Source organism: Pezoporus occidentalis, unplaced genomic scaffold (assembly GCF_034315485.1).
Source record: "Pezoporus occidentalis ecotype Australia unplaced genomic scaffold, CSIRO_AGI_Poc_V1 ctg158, whole genome shotgun sequence".
Taxonomy (NCBI): domain Eukaryota; kingdom Metazoa; phylum Chordata; class Aves; order Psittaciformes; family Psittacidae; genus Pezoporus; species Pezoporus occidentalis.
The window spans coordinates 1936203-1959517 of NW_026913404.1; the positions used below are offsets into that span (position 1 = coordinate 1936203).

Consider the following 23315-nt stretch of genomic DNA (forward strand, 5'->3'; position numbering starts at 1 on the left):
TATTGGTAGTCCTCTCTTAAGCCAACTGTAATTTTATCTTGCCTCTTGCCCCTTTTTTTGGGGTCGGTTTTGTTCCGTTCCTGTAGGTTCCAAGCCTTATCCTGTGTTGAATAAATCAGGTCTGTTAGCTGCACATAATCCATACTGTTCCGTTCACTCTGAGTTTGTGGCTCTGTGTCTTGCAGTGGTATGTACAGTGTGTGTTGGCAGATGACTTAAATACTTCTGAAAGGCTGTTTTTCTAGGTCATTCATTTATGAAGCCGATAAAACTGGCTCTGTTTCTGACCTGTGTGTCACTACTATACCCACAGCTCCTCACTCAAGGTGCCTTTTCACTGAAATCCTGTCTTCTGAAAGCAGTTTTTAGAATCTATTTCAGGAGCTTTCTATACCCCGGGACTTCTGTTCCTGTCGCTCTACACTCGGTCCATTTCTTGAAAAGCCCAGGTTACCATTGCACAGCCGAGCCCTTTGGAAGCACAGTGAGAAATGAAGGGGGTATTTCTGGCTGCTGCAAGAGCTCAGCGCATGTGTAGCCCCACAAGGAGCCCAGGACCTGTCCTGCTTGTTCTCTAGCTGTGTGTATGCTGTACATCCAGGATAAACCACTGTGGAGGTGGCTGTGTGTCTGCTGTTGGCAGTGCTGCTCCACGGAGCTGCCCTGTAGCTCTAGAGGCTCAACAGACACTGGACAGAGGTTGCCCTTGTCTTGCAGTTGGCTTGAAACAGTGAATGCTCTGCTTCAGCATGCAGATGTGTTCGGGCAGAGATGGTCCTTGTCAGAAGCTTTACACACAGTAATGTTTGAGTGTTTGGATGATGATTTCAAATGCTGGGGGGAATGAGGCCCGGTTAATAGGGCTTGGAGCAACCTGCTGTAATGGAAGGTGTCCCTGCCTATGGCAGGGGATTGCAACTGGATGAGCTTTAAGGTCCCTTCAACCCAAACCAGTCTGGGATCTTAAGAATAGAGGGAGATGCAGGGTTTAGTGCATTGGCATAAGCCAGCAAGAAACAGGGCAGCAGTGGGGAACACAGAAAACCAAATGTGTGTGAGACAAAGGCTGACTGGTCAAAGCTGGGCTCCTGGCAACAGTTGTATGACAGCAGATCTCCATCTCCCAAGTGACAGGTGTGGTCAATGCGATAGGCTCAGGAGGTGGTGAGCTCAGTGGAGTTTGAATGAGCATATGCTGGGCAATGGAAAGCTTCAAGGCAGGGATGGGAAAGGTGTCAGAAGGATGCTGCACATGCTTCATAGTAGACTTAATTTGGGTTTTTTTTTCATATATTTTGTTACCTTCTAAATTCACCTTACCCTCACTGGATGATACAATACATGTGTCTGGTCTTACTGCTCACAATTACATCTATCTCAGCCACATAACCCTGTTAGAACAGTTCTGCCACAATAGTTCAACTAAAGCTTATCCAGATGGCTGCCCACATGTTCCAGTGAAATTAGTGCAATTAATTTGGGCAAAAGACCTAGCATATTGCTTATGGCCTTTTTGCAGGAAAATTGTGGGGCAGAAAGGTTCCCTGGAGGGTGTCTTTAAACCTGACTGTTAGCTTTGAGGTTTTTGGCTGTACATGGATATAATCGAACTAGCAGTGGGAGTGCTGGATAGAGTGGAAACTGCAGGAGGAACGATAGAACATGAGGTTGGAAGGGACCTCAGGGATCATCTGGTCCAACCTTTCTAAGCAAAGCATGATATAGGCTAGATGTCCCAGCAGCCTGTCCAGCTGAATATTAACAGTGTCCAATGCTGGGGAATCTACCAGTTCCCTGGGGAGGTTATTACAAAACAGAGTCTCCATCTTCTTTGTAGCCACACTTTAAATGCTGGAACATGGCCGTAAGGTTTCCCTTGAGCCTTCTTTTCTCTAGGCTGAACAAACCCAGCACTCAGCCTTCCCAGTCCTTGGATCATCAAGCCGGTGACGGCACTCAGGTGAGAGGACAAGAGGCAGTTGGTCCCTAATGACATCCACATCTCTGGCAAAAGCTGTGATTTTGAGCAGCGTTGGAAAGAGGTGACTCAGGGTTTGCTGAGCACATGGACTGTCAAAGAGGAGGAATTGGGGCCTAAATGGGGCTGACAAGAAACCTGGAGAGGGGCTTTGGACAAGAGCCTGTAGGGACAGGACAAGGGGGAATGGCTTTAACCTGACAGAGGGGAGATTGAGATGAGCTCTTAGGCAGAAGCTCTTCCCTGTGAGGGTGCTGAGACACTGGCACAGGGTGCCCAGAGAAGCTGTGGCTGCCCCATCCCTGGCAGTGTTCAAGGCCAGGTTGGACAGGGCTTGGAGCAACCTGGTCTGGTGGAAGGTGTCCCTGTCCATGGCAAGGGGTTGGAACTGGATGAGCTTTAAAGTCCCTTCCAACCCAAACCAGTCTGTGAGTCCGTAAGGAAAGAGGTCAAGTGAAATCAGGGATGGATGTAAGAGAGGAAACCACGCTCTGTGGTGTGGGCAGTATGGAGAAGGGCATGTGAGGGAGAGGAGGGTGTCAGCCAGGATTTGGCTTTGAGATCCAAAGAGGAGAGTAGAGGGAATCTGAGCGTTTGTGCTCACCACATGCTGCTGGAGCCAGGGCTGTGTGGTGCTGCTGATGCCCATGGCCATCCTCCTGTGCTTAGTGGTGCAGGGTGGGAGAAGAGCGGCCAGAGCCCTCAGCTTTCTCCGTGTGCCTCCTCCTGCACCTGCAGGAGGGTGCTCTGCTCACGGGGGGTGCCAGTTGAGCAGCAAAGGTCGCTTCATTTCTTTTTAATTCTCTTCTGGACAGGAATTTGAAAGCTTAATGCAGCCTATTGTGCTGGGAGATGTGCAGGCAAGTTCTCCATGGCAACTCTCCCTATACACAAAGCACCATATGGCTTTTTCGGAGGGGGAGGGAATAAACTGAGCAGAAAAGTCACCCTTTGTTTGTGGTGGTGTTTGTCTTTGCTCTCTGACGTGGAGCACAGGGAAGTGGAAACACTGAGTGCTGTCTCCTGGGCATGGCTTCTGCTGGCCATGCCGCCAGCAAGGCTGCAGGTAAGTTCTGAAGCGGCCTTTCCTTGCTTTTTACAGTGGAGGTTCTGTAAAATACACCCTGCCTGTGCAGAGAACTCCTCTGTAGCCACTGTCACATTCACCCCCACACCAAGAAGCACCCAAAGGGCTGGGATGGCTCCAGGAGCACGTGGTTTGGGCAAGAGATGCCCATGAGGCAGCTGATGGCAGGGAGCTGTTTGTGCGCCATCTCCCCACGTGTTACAGCCCTGCTTCCAAAGGGAGCTGGAAGCCTTAACTTGACTGTAAATCCTTCCTTTTCAAGTCCCTTTGGAAGGGATGAGCAGAACAAATACCTTCATTGGTGTTGGTAGGAAAGCAGGAAGCTTCAGTGTGTCTGCTTGGAGGGGGAGGAAGGGAAATGATGGGGGGGGGGAAACAGAAGGGAGCAGCCTGTGCCTCATTTCGCTGCCTTCGGGGTGCTCTGCGGGTCTCAGGGTTGCACTGAGAACACTGAAAGTGGCCTTGCAGGTGTGTTGCCTGGCCAAGGTGTGGGATGAGGCACTGGCAGCTTGGCTGGAATCTTGCTGCTGTCAGATCAGGGAATCACATGCGTTGTAGATGAGTGTTTGTGCTGTGTGGAGAGGAGAGCAGAGCTGTCACCAGGGCTTGTTCAGGGGGGCACATGGTACAGGGCAGAGCCTGGGTTTGATTTATGGCCAAAGCCCCAGACCTGGGTCAGGGGAGGGCTCTTTTCTCATGCTCAGCTTCTTCCTCACCTCCAAGGGCTGCCAAGTACCCATCAGGTTCATGGCCCCAGTGTCTCCTGTTTTCATTGAGTGTTATCTGGAAAAGGCACTGGGGAGGGTGTTTGGGTGGCAGGGAGTGTGCACGGACCATATCATAGAATCCCAGACTGGTTTGGGTTGGAAGGGACCTTAAAGCTCACCTAGTTCCAACCCCCTGCCATAAGCAGGGACACCTTCCACTAGACCAGGTTGCTCCAAGCCCCGTCCAACCTGGCCTTGAACACTGCCAGGGATGGGGCAGCCACAGCTTCTCTGGGCACCCTGTGCCAGCACCTCAGCACCCTCACAGGGAACACCTTTGGCTTCATATCCAACGTAAATCTCCCCTCTGTCAGTTTGAAGCCCTCACCCCTTATCCCTTGACTTCATGCCAGAAGTACAGATCCCTTAATGAAAAATTGCATTTCTTGCTACCGGAGATGGACCCAAAGTGGGAGCCCTGGCTATGACTCTATGGGGAGTCCCTCCTGTTGAGGGAAGCTGAGTGTGATCCTGTCTGGGTGGCTGTGCGAAACATTGTGTGACTTAATGAATTCCTTTGGTTGGGCTTGGGTTCAAGTCACACAATGTGGCTGTGCTGCCAGCCTGCTGGGAAGCCACCAACCTGCAGACCCTGCTTCCATAGCTCTGCTCCCATCATCTGCCTCGAGCAGCCAGGAAAGGAAGGCCTTTCCGTCCACAAACCCGGGTGATGGCCGAGCTTTCCTAGAGCACTGACATAATGACTCCTCCTGCCCAGCCAAGTCTATTGATATCAGGCAGCCCTGGTGCTTCAATGTTTGCAGCTCCAAGGCATGTGGTTCTGAGCCTGCTATTTATTTTGGGACTGCAGCATCTGATCTGGATTTGGTGTTTCCAGCCTGTGATCTGGGTCGTGTGCTGGATTGGGCATTAGCTGTTGCTGGAGGGAGCATGGGGAATTCACACTGCCTTTCCTCTGTGGAAGGGCTCAGAAATGCTGCTCCTCTGCTGCAGATGGGTGTTTGGGGGCGGGAGGGGTGATTTTTTTTGTAAAGAAATCTCCTTGAAAACCTCCTATTTTCCCATCTGCCTGTGAGGATGGCTCCTGATGTGGCTGGCCACGGGAGGAGCAGTAGATGATAAAAGCTTTGGTGCAGCCTGCTTTCTCTGCGGTTCCCATGGTAGTTGGCTGTCACACATAGATCTAATGTATTCCCTACCCACAGAAGGATTAAAGCCTTCTGGGAGAAGACTAAGAGGAAGCAGGAAACGGAGGTAGGGAAGAAACCAGGAAAAGGAGTGTAGACCATGGCGGCATAGGGATGAATCCAGGGCTGGCCCCATCAGAGCAGCAAGGGGCCTCATAGGACCTTTGCCAGGAAGCAGCCAGCCCAAGTGCCTTCCACCAGAGCTGGTGGTGGGATGTCTGGAAGCAGAGGTCCTCGCTGAAAGCTGAAGGCATTGGTGTGTGCAAAAGGAGATTCCTGTCCTGCTGCTGTCATGTTTCCCAAAACCATCCTTCACTTGAGGATGCGGGTTTCCTTTTGGTGATTCTCTTTCTTCTCTTATCTTCCTCTGCAGATCCCGACAGCCAGTTATATGATATGGGATATACCCCTGAGGAGGAAGCCCCGTCCTGTCCTGATGAGTTTGATGACTTTGTCACGTTTGAGGCAAGTATGAGCGCTGTTGGCTTCCATAGACATTGGCTGTATATAGTGTGAGGCTTGAGCATGGAGGGTTTGGCTGGGGGAGATGAGCATTTGCTCTCACGGGGATCAGGGATACTTAACATGTCATAAAGACAAAGCTTTTAATCTGAGGGCGACTGGCACAGGGAATTTGCACCAAGAATTTGGATCTGTTTCAGTAAAAATTGGTGTTCAAGCAGAACCCTACAGCTAGTGCTAGTTTAGCCTGCAGAGCATGGTGTCCTGGGTGAAAGAGGGGCAGCGCTAGCAATGTGGGAAGGGTGCTTGCTGCTGTTGTCTTTGTCTTAGTAATGGATTTGCTGAGGTTGGAGACCCTGAGCCTGATTTTGAGATGTCCAAGCCAGGAGCCTGCTGGAGACGCACAGCGGCGCAGTTGGACATTGGCACTTAGTGCTCTTTGGCCAGTAAGAGGCAGAGCAGAAGACAAAAATGTAGATTTTTCCTTATTATTCTTGGGCTTGATCAAGGATGCGGATCTGACATGGTGTTTTTTTCCTTCTGTTAAAGTTACAGCCTCCATTCTTGTTTCCTCCAGTAATCTTTAGCACGCAAGTGTATCGCAGTGAAGTCCCATATCTGCTCTCCCCAGGCAGAAAGGAAGCTGCTCCTGCTGTGCCCTACTGTCTGTGTTTTATGAGCCTTTGGGCTTTGCTTGGAAGGCTTTCTCCATTTCTCCTCCATGCCTTCCAGCCTGGAGCCAAAGGTGCTGCAGGTGCCTTCAGAGCAAAGAGCTGGCTGGCTCCCTAGTCCAGCATGGGGACTGAGAGCTTCTTTCTGCTTTTCCTTTTGTAAACTTTCCTCTTCAGGTTTTTTACTCTTGTGTCTTGGTAGCCTGGATGTTTTCATCACACAAATTGTTACTTGCAAAGGGACTCCCAGCTTCCTTTATATTTGCGTGCAAATATCCATGTCTGCTTTGTGTAGTCTGTAGTATGTTGTTTGTGACTTCTTGATAAAAGGCTCAAGCTATTCTTTTGAGTTTTCGAAGTATAAACTGGGTGTTGGGCAACTGCTCTTCCCCATGTCAGTTAGAAGGTCCATCACTGGAGATGGCTACAAGCTCTGACAGTTGACCAGGTCATCATCCCATTTCCCAACCAAGCAGTGGTTTTCTTGAGCTGATTGCCAGCTCTTGTGATGAAGTCAAGGGACCTGCAGTGTCACCCTGAGCAAGTCTCATATTCCCTTAGGACTGCTTGGATAAATACAGCCTTAAGAGCTGGCTTCCTCCCCCAGAAAGCTTTCATGGGCATGTTGAATATTAGATTGTTTTTCCTTTTTGAGAGAGAGTTACACAAGCCAGGAATAGCTGTGCAGAAAGGGGCACAGGAAGGCAGGAGGGGAGGTGGGTTTTCATGTTCTCTGTCCGGCACAAGGTCACAATTGTGCTTTTTTATCCACTGGACTGAGCAGTTTGGAGGCTGCGACAGTTGCAGTGCTCATGCTGGCAAGGGCTTCTGCTTTCTGCTCCTCAGACCTGCGTCAAGGGATGGTCTTCTCTGAGATTCAGAGTTAGGGATGTTTTCTAAGGGCTAATTTAACACAGATGAGCTCTGTCAGTGCTGCAAGCTATTCTGGGCAGGAATACCAACAAGCTGGGTGTGTGCCCCGCTGGGATGAAATAATTCTGCTGCTGGGCCATCATTTCCTTGATATGACAAGGTGACCCAAAGGAGAAAAGGTGCTGAGTCCTGAAATCTCCTTCTGAGAAAGATGTAAATGGATTCTTACGTGGAATTCAGGGCAATCATCTAAAGATCAGAGCTCTGTTGGTGTCTACGTTTAATATGCCATGGAAGAATTACCCCTGTTGTCTTGGATACATGATCTGAAATAATTTCCAGCCTGCAAGGATTTCGTAGAGGTTTAGCAAATGAGAACATGACCAAGAAATACCGCTCAGCATTGCGTGTGTAAAAATAAACTGGTGTCTTGGGGCGTGCGGTGTTTTGTTCTTGTTCGGCTGAGCCATGAGCTCCCAACGTGTCTTTTATTCCACATGTCCTGTAATGCTGTACCTTGGAAAGCTTGAGCTGTTTCAGGGAGGGGGAGATGAGAGAAGCTGGATGGGGGAATGAGGAAGCAACCTGCTGGGAGCAGCAGATGAGTGTTTTTCACTGAAGCACTGTGCAAAAGAGCTGCAGGAGGGCTCCGGCAGGCTCCTTGTCATTAGGTGCCTCAGGCTGCTACTCTAGGAACCATTAACACAGAAAACAGATAAATGGCCTTTTCCAATATATATTCCACCTTGCTTGGATTCGTCTGGAAGAGAGGACAGGGGAAGAGCACCTTTCAAAAGCGAAGACATTGCCTTTCCTCCGAGCAGAGCTCTCATGCCACCAAAAAGCAGTTTGTATCCTCAAATGTCCCCATTTCAGCCCTGAAACCTGCTGCTAAACATGCAGCTAAACATGACATCTTCTTTCTCAGCCCCCAAAACACAGCTGGTGGGTTCAGGCAGTGGCTGAGCCCCTCTTGTTCTGCCAGGGCCATGGGGTGAAGAAGCACAGCTTGTGTCACATCAGAGGCCCTTTGGAGGGAGCTGAAGGAGAGGTGCTGCATTTGCTTTGCCGTGGTACTGGGAGTAGTTGGGGTTACTGGATTTGCAGTATCAGCCTGGTCCTCCTTAAGCACCACAAAATTGCAGTGGCTTGAGTGCTTGGCTCTTACAAGTGTTGGGGCCTTGATGGAGAGCTTTTCTTCTAAATGTTTGTTCAAACAAGTGTAAACAAGTGCTTTAAGCAGTCTAAATGAAAATGTCTTCTCTCAGTTAATATGATTACTCTTGTTGGTGACTCAGCCCCTCTTCTGGTGGCTGTCAGCAGTGGGAGCTGAACATCTGTGGAAAACCCTGAGCACCCACTATTGGTGTCTGCAGCCAGTGTTTGCTCTACAGGGAGCAGAACCAACACTTCATCTTCCATTAAAGGCGTTAAAACCTCTCGAAGGGGGCAAGACCTTGGCACTTCACACAGGGACCTTTGTAATGTCGGGTACGGCCACAGTTCAGCCATACCCGACTCCCAGTGTGGCATGGAGCCCCTGGCTCTTGTTGCACCTTTCCAGGTCTGTCCAGCAGACTGGTCTGGCTGTTAAACTGTTCTCAAAGAGGATTTCTGGTAGCATGGCTTCACTGTGACAGTGGCTCGAGGGCAGTGGAACTACAGAGGCCTCAGTTCCTGCATCCACGTGGCTGCCACCTGCATCCAGCTGTGGCAATCCCTAGTGCTCCACTGCCACATGTGCAAGAGGAATCTCATCCCTATACACCCCCTCCCGAGCAGGGAGAGCATCACCTCAGTAAGGGTTCCTGCCTGCAGCCCCCAGGTAGTGTTTCTCCCTGCCCAAGGTGGATGCATGGCAGCTGGTGACAAGCTTTGTACTTACACAGAGAAACACCACCAAAAAATAATGACAGCGTCTCTGGCTATGCTGCTTTGTAAAACTGTGCCAAGGGAGCCTGGAGTCTGTCAACACACTGGAGTGCTCGCCTGCTTTCCCCCAGGTTGGATTTGTGCAGCTAGTGCTGACTAACTGCAAGATAGGAGTTATCCTTGCCTTGCGTGCAAGCTCCCATGAAGCTTGTGACTCAGTTCTGAGGTACACGGACTCATTTACAATGCTCTGCAGGGGGACAAGGAGAACTTGGAGTTAGCTTTCATGATACCTGCTGTGCTTATGGATGAGCCCACTTGAGCAATGCAGAGCAGCAAGACTGATTCTCCCAGCATGAAAGCAAGCCACAAAACTTTGGCATGCTGCTGGAGTTATGCTGGGGTGCTGAGTCCAGCTCTGGAGTCCTCAGTGCAGGAAAGACGTGGATCTCTTGGAGAGGGTCCAGAGGAGGGCCACAGAGATAATCAGAGGGATGGAGCATCTCTTCTATGAGGAAAGGCTGAGAGAGTTGGGGTTGTTCAGCCTGGAGAAGAGAAGGCTCTGGGGAGACCTTACTGTGGCTTTTCAGTACTTAAAAGGGGCCTGTAAGAAAGACGGGGAGAGATTTTTTAGCAGGGCCTGTTGCAACAGGATGAGGGGTGATGGTTTTAAACTAAAAGAGGGAGATTGAGGCTGGACGTCAGGAAGAAATTCTTTACAATGAGGGTTGTAAAATCCTGGCACAAGTTGCCCAGAGAGGTGGTGGATGCCCCATCCCTGGAGACATTCAGGGCCAGGCTGGATGTGGTTATGGGCAACCTGATGTAGTTGAAGATGTCCCTGCTCATTGCGGGAGGGTTGGACTAGATGAGCTTTGGAGGTCCCTCCTATTCTATGATTCCATGAAGATGTGTAGCTGTAGGTAAGGCTGGAGGAGAGGCAGGGCCGGTTCAAGGCTGTGCTGTGCTCCATAAAGACTGACTGGGAGCACAATAAATAGCACAAGTGCTGGGTTTAGCCACGGGAACTCGTGCTTTGGGGCAGCAAGGTCATAGGAAGACCCTTTTTTGAGACCTCAGGACAGGGCAGCCAAAAGCCCCGTGTATGAGGGGCTGGGGATGCAGTGCAGCGCTGTGCGGTGCTGTGTGCCTGGTGCAGAGCTGTTGCCATCTGCTGGGCAGCCGCTGTGGCTCCGCTCAGAAGCGGCCAGGAGAATGCATCCCGTGCAGGCGTGCACAGCCATGGGAGGGGAGCTGTGCTTTCTGAGAGCAGCAGCCCTGACCAGACGCGCAGCAATGCTATGACCAGGCATGTGCATGGGCACCCTGCGAGCAGCAGCTCACACAGCGCAGCTGGAGTGGATCTGGGAAGTGAAATGGTTGTTGGTGAGGTCCCACATCCAGTTGTGCATGTTCTGGGAGGATGGGCCACTCCAGGCACAGCTGAAAGAACTGTTGCCTCTGTTAAAGTTGGAATTTCATTTAGTGTGAAGCAATTGAATTTAATGCTTTTTGAAAGACAAAAGGTATCAGAGTGAGACAATTTTAAGTGAGATAGGCCTTGAGCCAATCTGGTGTAGTGGAAGGTGTCCCTGCCTATGGCACGGGATTGGAACTGGAGGAGCTTTAAGGTCCCTTCAAACCCAAACCAGTCTGGGATTCTCTATTTGCCTTCCCCTAAGGCAGAGAGCTGTGCCTGGTGGGCACAGAGTATTTGGACTTATGTATTTTCTGCTTCTTCTGCTTTGCAATCCCCAGCAGCATCTCCATACCACTGTTACCAGCAGATGCATGTCTACTAGATGCCAACTAGTCTGAAAAGATGGGGTGAAGCTTTGCAGCCCTCAAATGCAATCTGCCTCCTATCTGTCCAGGAGCTTGCAGGGCCAGGACAGGTTCAGCTCAGGCCTGGGGCTCAGCTCACCAGCTCTCCCAGGGAAAATGAGGCCCTGACCACACTAAAGCAGGAATGAAGGTCTGCAGTGCTTTGCCACGTGGCACCGCTGTACCACCACAGCGACAGTGGGGATGGGAAGATGGAGATGACACAGCAGCATTAAAGACAGCAGCTTTTCCACCCCTTGGCTCAGGCTTTCCTTACCAGTGCTGTTCCCCTGTCTGGAAGGACTGGCCTCAACAGGCTTCTGGTCACAGAGCTAACCCAGAAGCATCGGCATGTCTGAATGAAAGAAAATCACAAACCCTTCTCCAGTTTGGCTGCTGGAATTGCTGTTAATTTTGTCAGCAACAGCTCTGCACTTGAAATCTTGTAGGTGGCCACAGGGCTGTGAAACACAACTGATATAGTTTGTCTGCTCATCTTCCTATCCCCTGGGGAAGCATGTGGAGCCCTGAGCCATGTCCCACTGTCCCCAAAGCCTTTCTGCTCCCTTGCGTGGGGAGGTGAAGGAGCTGCCCATCCTGTTCGCAAACTTCATAGCAAACAAGTGAACAGTCTGTATTCTGTTTGTATTGACTAGGCACAAGCAAATGCAGTAATCAGGTTCCTAAATCTCCTGAACTGAACTCCAAAATCAGTCTGTGGTGATAACTTGGTAACAAAAAGCCTGGAAATACCAAAGGAATTCATCTATTCAACATATTCGTATATATAGACAAAGCACTGCTTAGAGGAAAGGATGGGAGTGTGATGTGTCCCTGAAGGCAGGACTGCAGGGTCAGGGTGAGAAATTTCTTTGCTGGCGGTGAAAGATTCCAGTTGGAGTGTTTGCCCTGCGCAAAACAGGCTGGAAGGAGACTGGAAAGAGACTGGAAAATAAAGACCTTGAAGCCTTATCTGGAACTGTGAGCGCAGTGCATGGGACCAAGAAACGGAGTGGGGCTGCAGCACACCGAGCAGGCCAAGCCATGGTGCAAGCAGAGGTATCTCAATAAGAGCTTGAAGAGTGAAACTGGCAGTGGTTGCGGCTTCCTCATTAGCTTTGCTATAGGGGTACCTGTCGTTGGGCCCCTCACAGTGGTGCCAGGCCTTCCCTGAGATCTCAGAGCCCAGAGGAGCTGTGAGAGCAGAAGGGCAGTGACCTGCTCAGCTGAGTAGCAGATGCGGACAGGGCAAGGAGGAGAGCTCAGGTTAAAGCATAACTCTGCTGCTGCTGTGCTTGTTAGCAGCAGTCCCTGGTCTTACTGGACTCAGCACAGAAGGTCAGCTGGTTATCAAGGTACAAGACACTGCCAGTGTTGCTGAGTCATAGGTTCTGCTTGGGGCATTGTGCTTCAGGAAGGATGTGGCCCAGAGGAGAGAAAGGACAACTCGGAGAAAATGTGATTTGGGAAGGTAATGGAAGGAAATAAGTTTATTTATGCTGACAGGCACAACTGGGGGAGCTGGAGGTTTGAAATACGTGAAGATTCTATAGAGAGGAAACAGAGAAACCCCTCAAAACTCCTGGGTTTGAGTGGTGCATTGCAAACCATGTGCTGTCAAGGATGTTGGCTCTGTGCGCCAGCAGCTGCTGGAGGGAAGGAGGACGCTGTGGATCTGGTCTCCCTGTGGATCAGGTCACCCTGTGGCTCTGATGGAGCTCCTGCGTTCACAGAAGGCACCTGCCCGGGTGAGGGCACTGAGGAGCTGGGGCTGTGGTGGGGTTGGTGTGTTTGTAAGCTCAGTTAAGCACCCATGACCAAAGCACCAGCCCTGCTCTGTGGTCAATATCATCATCATGTATCACAGATTGCCGCCCGAGTCACCCAGAGGGTGATCGTGATTGCCCCTGAGCTTCCCCTACTGGTCATAGCAAGCCTGCTTTATTTTTCTATTTGTATCTCTAAGGAAGGAATTCATCATTTAGCGCTTAAATATTCACCAGAGCTATCAGGAAGGGTGAGATAAGCCATGGAAGCCTCTATAGGTCCTCTTCCAAATGAACCTTTTGCATTGGTGATGGTTTCATGGGTGGAAGTGTGCAGGGCTGAATGCTGTGTGGGGCTTCGCAAGTATGCTTTTATTTTGGTACTCACATAAGGAGGAGGGCTGCAGTCTCAGGGCAGGGAAGTGTGTGTTAGCTCCCGTCTCCTTATCGTGAAGGCTGGGAGGTCAGGAACAAAAGGCGCTCTGTTCCGAACCGGCGCTGAGCTGCTAAGTCTCATGCCTGGAGTCTCCTGGACTTCGCTTCCCTCCTGCCTTGCAGAAGCAGCCGGCAGCTCCTGGAGCTGGGTTTGACTTGGGCAACAAGGCGATGTGTCCACAGGTGGGTTTTGAGTGCTAACATGAAGTAAGTATTTCTAGAGGGATTGCTCTTGGCCCTGGAGGTGCTGGGGAGAGGCAGAGTAGCATCAGGCTGGGTCACTTGTTTTCTTACTGAGTGTGTTGGTGTGTGTGATGTATCCTTCCTCCCTGTAATCCATGGGGTGTGTGCGCATGATGGATCTTCACATTCCTCTCTGCCTGGCTCTTCTTGGGGGAGCTGGACTGGGAGGGATGGTAGCTCAGGTTTTTGGGGTGCTGAGGTCAGTCTGCACAATCTGGTGTGTTGTGCACTGGGATTTGGGTTTGTTTTTTTGAGGGAGGTGGGTGTTTTCAGTTTGTCCCAATGGATGCAGTGCATGCTTATCTTGCCCAGTCTTAAAGGGTGTAATTGAGTGTAGCATTCTCAAAACCCAGCTTCAGGAGCTGTGTTGTAAAACTTGCCTTCACCCAAGGCTGAGCACAGGCTGATGGCAGGGTCCGATGTGGGATCATTCAGAGGTGTCTGGACCACTGCTGGTGCTGGAGGCTGAGCTGCTGTGAGGTGTTTCAGGGCTTTGGGGCTTTGTATTACCATAGACTCAGGTAAGACTGTAAACGTAACTCCCTTCTCCCTGGCTTTGAATTGGTTTAAAGCCAATGTAAGGACAGGTTGCCTGCTGCAGGCCTTGGCTGATGCCTCAGTACTATTAGCTGTGGAAGCTACGTCTGTGCTGTCAGGTCCTGCACCAATTAGTGGGATGCTCTTCATCTCATCTCCTTTTGGTCTGAGCCTGTCCCACAGCTCTGGTGGGTCTCCGGGTGTTCATGGGGCCAGCATTGGCTTGGCTCCAGGCAGGGCAGCATTCTGAGCCTGATACTGGCACCAGGGCCCTGGCTGCAGTCCGGAGAGGGTGTCCTTGAGGGTGTTTTCTGTAGCTGGTCTGTCCTGTGTGCAGTCAGAGCTGGTGTTCATCATAAATAGGCTCATCCTTGCTGGGAAAACAGAGTTGTTTCTCCTGTTCCTCTCCCCTCACTTACCTTCCTGACCTTCTGAGTGTTTGTGGCCAAGGACATCAGAGGTTTGGGATGCTGGGGTGGCTCTGGGCACAAGCAGGGACCAGCCCTGCAGAAAATGCCTGGGAGGAACTTCCCTGGGAGCCAGACTTTGCCCTTCTCTCCAAGGTAACGCCTTGCAGGTGATTCCCAATAGTTTTGTTTCCTCTCCTCATACTCCTTTTAATGAAGATGGGTTTTAATAGCACTTTACAACACTTAATCAAATGGTCTTTATTCCAACATGCAATCAAGTGCCTGGAATAGATGAACTGCTTCTGGGGAAGTCTCCTGAAGGTGCTTGATCATCTCACCAGTTTTATCAGGGCACACTGCTTCACCCCAATGCGGATTTTGTCCCTTTATTTCCTTTTCATCCATTTATTTCCTGTTTCCTTTAGAAGCAGCAGGGCTCACCACTGGGCAGAGCTGTGCCTGGATAGCTGACGTTGTGCTCAGCAGAGGAAACAGGTCTAGCACCAGAGTTGAACCACAATCCTATCTCATTTCAGGGGCTCTGTATGTGTGTATGTGCCCCCGTTTTAAGGTCTGAAGTTTACCTGAAGCATCTGTGGGTGTGTTTCATTTGATAAAAGCATGAAATACATTGATACTGGTGACACCAACCCCATTCTGAATGTGGTGGGGGTGTTCCTGGCAAGCCCCCTACAGCACTTGCAGCCTGGCCTGGCTGTCCCAAGCCCACAGCCCTCTTTAAGTGTATCATGGGGGTTTTAATCTGAAGAAGTGTTTGCTCTCTGCCTGCTCACAGAAAGGCACAAGCTGCTCATAGCTTGGCCGAGTAAGACATGTGGCAGGGAGGTTTGAAGGGTCAGTGCACACACCAGCTGCTCTGGTGCCATAAACAAGAGCTTTGGGCGACCTGCAGCTGCACCTTTGCCTGGGCCTCAGAGGCTTGGGTTTGCTTTGCTTTAGCAAGCAGTGGTAATGCCTTACCCCCTTGGTTTGGCTATCTGCTTTTTGCATCTTTTCCTGGGGTTTAGTTACTTAATCTGTGATGGAATGTGAAGCAAAGTTCTCCACGCTTATGCTCAGAAGAAGGACTTTGTTTATGGTGTCAACTGCCTCTTAACTCATTGACCGCATCAGTTTAATTTTAATAGAGCTCTTGTGTTTGAAATCTCAAGAGACTGTTTTTTCTCCTTTGCTAAACACAAAGAAAGTTTGTAAATTGTGTGACGGGTCATCTTTTTTATTTCTTTGTAAATAAATAAATGGCTGCACATCCTCGGTGTGGCTGAAGGAGGGTGGTTAATGTGCTCTTATGGTGAGTACTTCTAGCTTAAAGCATTGCTCCCTCACTCAGCCTGTATTTCTCATCAGTAAGATGTTTTCTGATGATTTGATAGATAAGTTATCTAACTAAGGGCGCTGATGCCCTGAGCTGTTCAGCTCCTGGTTATGCTTCATGTTGAGAGGGGCAGCAATGGGTGGGTTTTAATCAAATTATTTGTGGATTGGAGTGGTTTGGGTTGTTGGTTTCTTTGCACTAGTTGTCTTTACTTTGTGCTCATTAAAATACTTCAAGTTATACTTAAATTTCAGTTTTTTCAGTGGGAAGGGTTTATTAAAAAAAAAACACACAAAAAAAACCAAAACAACAAAACCAGCAGTGTTTACTTTGGAGTCTACAAGCAAAATTATTTCCAGTTTGGCATTAAACCTTTCTCAAACAGGCAAAAAGCATCCCTCTGAAGCAAGCAGGGAAATGTGCAGACATGGACAGCTGCTGTCATTTCTTGGGCCCTCTCTGCTGAGTTGGGTCCCTGCTGCATCCCTCCTGGCAGAGCTGTGCCAGTCCAGCATGAAGCATCATTGCTGCTGGTGCAGGCTGCAGATGGCTTTTTCTCCTAAAATCAAATATAACCAATGTTGCAACAGAGCATTGTCCAATATGCTGAAGCCTGGTCTCTCCTAAACTTGGTGTGTGCTGAAGATATAATGGCAGAGCCCTTGAACTGCTTAAGCACACCTTCGTCTGGAGACTGGGGAGCTGCGGGCTCAGCTCAGGCATCAGAGAATCATAAAATCATGGAAAGGTTTGAGCTGGAAGAGACCTTAAAGCTCATCCAGTTCCAACCCCCTGCCACAGGCAGGGACACCTTTCACTAGACCAGGTTGCTCCAAGCCCCGTCCAACCTGGCCTTGAACGCTGCCAGGGATGGGGCAGCCACAGCTTCTCTGGGCAACCTGTGCCAGCGCCTCAGCATCCTCACAGGGAAGGGTTTTCTCCTAACATGGTGCAGTGTCCTCCCCTGCCCATGAGCAAGCCAGCAGACCAAGCCTCCACTTCCAGATCTCCCTCATCCTCCTTCTGCTCGAACATTAAGGGCCCGGGCAGTGTTTCTAGGAAGTGCAGCATAAATCCAGTAAAGCACTTAGCAAGTCCCTGGCTGTAGGTATATAAGCAGTTGTGCTGGATTTATGCTTTTAAAAGTAGCAGGGGGTTTTAGGAGGCTTTTGTTTGTATCTTGAAGGTTAGTAAAGGCCAACTTCTTCTGTGCTAGGAGTGGCATTCATCACAGTGGCCTTTCCTCTGATGAGTGTACTTGAACAGCCCAGCCTCCTCCCCATGCGACTTTGGACTCTGTTCCTGTGGAGGTTTGTGTCATGTTTGACTTCAGGGTGGTGTCCTGGAGAGATGCTGATTTCCGTAAGTCAGCGTGGGTCCCTGAAAGCTGAGCCAAGCATCCAAGAGGGGCTCCTGTCTGTCTGTCTGTCTCCATCCAGCACCCAGCTCACTTGGCACAGGGGCTGGTGAGAGCGCTCAGCAGGGAGCACAGTGAGGCTGTTGACTAGGTTGCTTTGCTCCCCAGTGCCCACGTGGAACAGGAACACTCTTGAGCAGTTCTCTCTCCATCCCTGTGAGGTTTTCAGAGCATCTGTACAAGTTCCTGTTCTCCCTTTGTGGCCTCATGCGTGTTGAGGCAGCCTGGGAATTCCTGGGGAAGCAAAATGAGGTGTTAGTGGTATCTTGAGCCGCTTTGCACCAGGAAAAGCTGCGGTTCTTTGTGCTGCAGAATCTAACCCAAAACAGGAGTATCAGGCTGGTTTGCATAGTGTAGACAACTGAATGTCAGCAGGACATTTATCCTCTTGGTCTGTGTTTGCTGTACCCTGCTTCGAATGAACAGCTCTAATGTAACTTCATCCTGCTATTGCAAGGATCGTCTGTCTGTGTATGTGTGTTTTCTTTTCCTGCTGTAATACAGGGCTTTGAGAAATCTTATTTTCTTGAAAATCCTTGGAAAAAAAAACACTGAAAGCTGCTCTGTGTGCCCTCTGGAAGAGAGGTTTGCTTCGGCTGTGTCTGCATTCCAAATGCTGCTGCTTTGCCCTGCTGCCGTGCTGGAGAGGGGGCAGCCCACAGCTGAGCAAGTTTGATCCATTGGGTGAACTTCAGGTGGAGCAAACAGCTTTTCATGAGCTTCTCTTTACCTTGAGGCCAGGCACATGGGCTCCTGTCCCTCTGCCGGATGCCTCCAGTGGCACATGGTCAGCTGGAGTTCCGCACTGTTAGATCCCACCACAACCGTGATCCCAGAGACAAAAATTACTTGGATTGTTCAGAGGTGCACTGGGGAAGTCCCATAAGTGCTGGGAAATGAGCTGGGGCTTTGATGCAACAAGCACTTTGCTTTAGGAGGGTGTTTCTTCTCCTGCTCCCACGGCTCTGCTCTGAACATCAGGATAGTTCTAGGCTTGGTGTGTCCAGGCAGGACCATCCCTGCCCGCATGTATGAGCACCAAAGACTAACACCTTCCTGACAGGCTGAACTGGGAGGAAAACCCAGTCCTCCATGCTCCTGGCGTGGTGTGTTAAAAACCAAATCATGCTGCTTTCCCAGAGCCTGCTGCAGGTAATGGTCCAGGGGGTAATCCCTCTTGGACTCAACAAATCCATACTCTCTACAAGATCTCCCTCCAACTCCTATGTAGTGTGTATTTCTGTAATCTGCTTTCCGAATGCTGCTGTCACAAAGCGCTTGTGGCCTGAAGGCCATGGTGCACCCCAGGGTGCTGCTGGGTACTTGGACCTGGAGTTGGAGCCTGACTTGGAAGTGGGCTCACACTGTGGTTGGAGGTTGGATTTCTGTGCTTAGAAGTGCAGCGCTGCAGTAATCAGCTACCAAATGTGTTTTGTCCTGCTCTGCAGCACAACTGTGTATCTGTGCTCTTATTTCTTTCCCTCTTGTGTTTTTACCAGGCAAATGAGGTGACTGACAGTGCTTACATGGGCTCAGAGAGCACGTACAGCGAGTGCGAGACCTTCACGGATGAGGACACCAGCACACTTGTACATCACGAGATGCACGACGAAGTAGAAACAGACAGTGCCATCGACTCCACCGTGCACTCAGAGTTCACGGATCCCATCGAGGAGCCAGAGCATGGGTGAGTGGGGAGGACGGTGAGCAGAAGTCACTGTGTGGGGCAGGAAACTGGGAGCAAACCAAGACCAAGGATTTAAAATGAAGTGGGCTGAGCCTGTCTTGCTGAAACTGGTTGGTTTCTTCTTTGTATTTGTAACTTCATGCAAGACCAAAATAGCTCTTCTTTAAGAATAATGACAATTAGACTGCACCATGTGTAGGCTGATTTGGAACTTGGCCTGGCAATCTCTTTGAGTTAATCGTTGCTTTGCCTTTGGGAGAAGTTCTGTACCCTCATTAGCATCTTTAACCTCTAAAATAAGTTCTCAGGTGATCCAAACACCTGAAATGCTTGCAGTTTTTAATCTATCACTTAAGACAGAAATGCAACATATAATTTTCAAGTCGGGAGGGGAACTCACCGTATTCTTGTTTTACCTAAATACGCGTGTGCCCTTTGATGTGCAACCACCTCCTGTAATAACTAGTTTTAAACTTGTGCCTGAAGCACAGAAGTGTGAGCTAAGATCTTCTTCCCCGAATCTGAACTGCTGCTGGCAAAACTGTTCCTGGGCCCACCTCCTTTCCTAGCTTTTGCAGGAAAAGTGGGTGTTGGGGTGAAACTGGGATGCTGGCAGGCAGAGGGGAGGGAATAACTCCTTTAATAGTGACCCAAGAGCACAGGTCTGCACTGAAACCTCTGGAACAATCATGGGTTAAGGTCTGCTAATACACAGAATTGGTTTTGGCCAAAAAACGCATCACTCAGGCTCGGTACTCTGGTGAGGACATACAATTCTCATTGCTTTTAGAAAGCACTGGACTTCCCTCCACCCCAAAATCTCATCTGGGGATGGCAGAGGTGCTGTGAGCAGTCAGTGCTGCTGGGCACTCAGCACTGGGGATGAAAGGGTGCTGTGGATTAGAGAATAAATGAGATTATCTGGCTGGGCTCTTCTTGCCCAAGCATTCAGCTCAGTGACTGTTAAACTGGGATACAATGGGTCGCTGAGCTCCCCAGCCACAAGGCAGAGGGGCTCCGGAGGGGCCATGGCAGCCTGCGTGCACTCTCGTCCCCTGGGGAGATTGACGTGCCTCGGATTCACCTGCCTGTAGGTACCAAATACTTTGCTTGGGAATTGATTAAGATTAGGTTCTTCTTGAGGGTTCCTGCTACTCCCAGTGTGGGCTTGGGAAGGTGGACTGTCCTTTGGGTGCTCTGTCCAAGCGCAGTGGTGCCTGTTGACAGGTGTGTGAAATGTATGCAAATTGCAGGTGGCCAAAAAAATCAAGGAAAAAGTTCATTTGGCTTCACTATTTGGAAGGTTTGAGATGGAAACCTCTAGAAATCTCGTACTAAGTTGTTATGGGCTGGTTTTGGTGCCATCAAAACCCAGGCAGGACAATAGTTTTACACCTCTAGTGCCCAGAGCTCTTCCAAGGGACAGTCAGTAAGTACAGGCTGACCAGCGCAGCTGGGGGACTGAATCAAAGCTTCAGCAGTGCTTTCCAGTAGCTGTTAGAGCTCAGCATACCTTGGATGGTTTGAGCATACGTGGTTATTTAGGCTGAGTCTAGTAAATATTAGTTGGACTCTGGATCTTGAAGCTTCTAGAGTGCCGTTATAGAGGCATGGAAAATACTGTACTATTTATTGCCCGAAGCCTGATCAGATCTGTGCAGTGTGTGTCAAACCACACCCCCAGATTTAGAGATTTGGGGTTGGGTTTTGCTCCCAAGATAAAAATTCCACCCCCTGCCTTCTATTCCTGGTGAGGTTTCTGATGCTTTTGGCAGTGGTCTGCTGGGTGCAGCGTCTGACTCACTGCTGGGGAAGCTGGATCCTACTTTGGGAATAGTGGCACTTCGCTAGTGCACAGGGAGGATGCACAGATGCCCACAGGCTGGACTAGACTTGTCAGCACTTCAATAGAGATCTGCTGCTGTTTTGGCTGGAGGATTGATGTGTTTTTATTAGTGGGATAAGGGCAAATCCTTCAGATGGTGCAGGTTTTTGTCATAAATGGCTTATCTGTAATCTTTTCTTTCTGATTTAGTACGCCAATCTAGTCACACCCCCCTTTTCCCTCTCCTAGCAAGTGAATGCAGATGGGGGCATAGCCTGAAATACCAGTTTTTTATGATAATGCAATCTTTCTTGTTTTCAAGCATTGAATTTTGGAGAAGACAACAGTGCCCGTCCCCACAAACACATACCTGTGGTTCAGAGGCACGTGGGCTGTTTTCACAGCCTGGTTCTTACAGATGCCCCCTGTCTTGTTCTCCCCAGGTTAGAAACCTTCTGAGGTCCTGAGCAGTTTAGTCACAGGACCACAGACTCGTTTGGGCTGGAAGGAACCCTGAAGCTCATCCATTCCCAACCCCCTGCCACAGGCAGGGACACCTTCCACCAGACCAGGCTGCTCCAAGCCCCGTCCACCCTGGCCTTGAACACTGCCAGGGATGGGGCAGCCACAGCTTCTCTGGGCAGCAATATCCATAGCTTCTCTGGTATCTCATCATCCTCAGTCCTCTGAATGTGAGAATACTCTGAGTGTGTGTACTGCTGTGGTGGTTTAACTTCATGCAGCTGTGAAGAAACTACAAGAAACCTGGAGAGGGGCTCTGCACAGGGGTCTGTAGGGACAGGACAAGGAGGAATGCCTTTAACCTGACAGAGGAGAGACTGAGATGAGCTCTTAGGCAGAAGTTCTTCCCTGTGAGGGTGCTGAGGCGCTGGCACAGGGTGCCCAGAGAAGCAAGGGACTTCTCAGAACCTGTACTGGATGTGTTCAGGGTTTAGGCTTAGGCTTAACACACTGCAGCCTTGGATCTGGTGTTAAAAACACATGAAGCAGCATTCCGCACTCCAAGATTGCCATGAGCATGCACAGCTTTTTCCCAGCACGAGCAGGAAGAGGACTCCTTTGTCTTGTCAGAGGGTCTGTCACTGGTCTGTTTGGCAGCTGCCTGTAAACCACTGGGATTTGAGGCACTCGGAGGGGAGGTGACAGTGTTAAACCCCAGTGCTGAGTACTTGACAGGATTATACAACAACAAGCAAGTGAGAGCCTGGCACTGGTTGATGAGCAGCTTCCCATGACCCATCACTGGACATTTGAGCCCAGAAACCCCCCATGTGCTGGGCTGTGTCCCCAGAGCGTGAGCAGCAGGAGAGGGAGGGAATTCTCCCCCTCTGCTGTGCTCTGGGGAGACCTCCCCTGCAGTCCTGATCCAGCTCTGGGGCAACAGCACAAGAGGGACGTGGAGCTGTTGGAGTCCAGAGGAGGCCATGGAGATGCTGCAAGGGCTGGAGCAGCTCTGCTCTGGAGCCAGGCTGAGAGAGCTGGGCTGGTTCAGCCTGGAGAAGAGAAGGCTCCTTAAGGGGAGACCTCAGAGCAGCTCCAGTGCCTAAAGGGGCTACAAGAAACCTGGAGAGGGGCTTTGGACAAGGGCCTGTAGGGACAGGACAAGGGGGAATGGCTTTAACCTGAGAGAGGGAAGACTGAGATGAGCTCTTAGGCAGAAGCTGTTCCCTGTGAGGATGCTGAGGCGCTGGCACAGGGTGCCCAGAGAAGCTGTGGCTGCCCCATCCCTGGCAGTGTTCAAGGGCAGGTTGGATGGGGCTTGGGTCAACCTGGTCTAGTGGAAGATGTCCCTGCCCATGGCAGGGGGTTGGAACTGGATGAGCTTTAAGGTCCCTTCCAACCTAAACCAGTCTGGGATTCTATGAAGAGACAGCATGTCTGCTGAAATGGAGACATGGAAAAGGGATGTATTAGATGCAGTTGGAAAGGCTGCTGTGCTGGCCACCCTCTAATGTTTTTCCCTCTTTTCCCACAGATCCAATCCACACGACCTGCCCCTGGCCTCAGACCTCAGCCACTCCATTGTTACTGTCATCAGTGGAGAGGAGCATTTTGAGGATTACGGAGAAGGGAATGAAGCAGATCTGTTCTCGGACAGCTTGTGTAATGGGGAAAGCAGCTTTAATAGCTCCTCATTCCTCTCTCCCAGGTAATGCTCAGCACAGTACTGGCAATGTTTTAACCCATTTCAGTTGCTTGGTATCTTCGCCTGTGTGTTGTGTGTGAGAGTTTTTCCCTCTGCATTGGCACATTGGTCAGCTTGCAGGAAGGGGTTTTTGGCAAACTTTGGATACAACAGGCTAATCAGCTCAGAAGTGGCAGAGGAGTTTCCTCCCTCAGTCTTTCCTTTTCCTGAGCAATCTCCGTCCTCCCATCCAGAAGCACTAATGCCCAGCAGCAGGTGGAAGAAGCAGTCCACATCTTACATGTGTCCAGGACAGCATCACATTCCCACTCCTATTAGGGATGTGGCTCCTCGCAGAACCTTCGAGTACAGAAAAACACTTCTCAGCTTTCCCCACACCCTGTTGGATATCTTTATCTTTCGAATTTTCTCTCTTGTGCCTGTATTTTTGGCTTTGATGTGATGCTGGGCTGGATTTGCACAAGCTCCAGCATCCTTCTTTTTCTTTCTCTGTGCAGCTGCACTCCTTGCGCTGGGATCTGAAACCAGGCAAATACTGTTTTTCCATGCGGGGTGGATTGAGAAGCTGCTGTGGCATTACAAAAACCCACCAATACTTACTTTCTAAGATAAAAAAAAAGCAGAAGCTGGAATGCTCAGCCTACCAAGTCTGTGATAACAAATAGCACCAGAGACGTGTTCCACCCTGGGTCAGGGCATCTCTGTCTTGCAGGACATGCCTTTTTCCTTTGGGATGATACACATTAGTGTCTTTTGCAGCAGTGTGAACTCATCATAACATTTTTTTGCTGTCTGCCTGTTTTCCACCAG

General features: G+C 50.1%; 1 protein-coding gene across 5 annotated transcripts in view; it reads left to right on the top strand.

Annotated features, from left to right (window-relative positions):
* Positions 1-23315, top strand: part of RAB11FIP3 (RAB11 family interacting protein 3) — a 77206-nt gene that overhangs the window by 33277 nt on the left and 20614 nt on the right. For 3 of the 5 annotated variants that reach the window (XM_062611942.1, XM_062611943.1, XM_062611944.1), the window contains 3 exons: positions 5354-5445; positions 18326-18513; positions 22335-22508. In XM_062611942.1, the coding sequence (XP_062467926.1) occupies positions 5354-5445; positions 18326-18513; positions 22335-22508 (454 nt within the window). Of the gene's footprint in view, positions 1-5353; positions 5446-11997; positions 12154-12840; positions 13067-18325; positions 18514-22334; positions 22509-23315 lie in introns of those variants that run through there. The other 2 variants (XM_062611947.1, XM_062611945.1) reach the window with 2 other exon arrangements.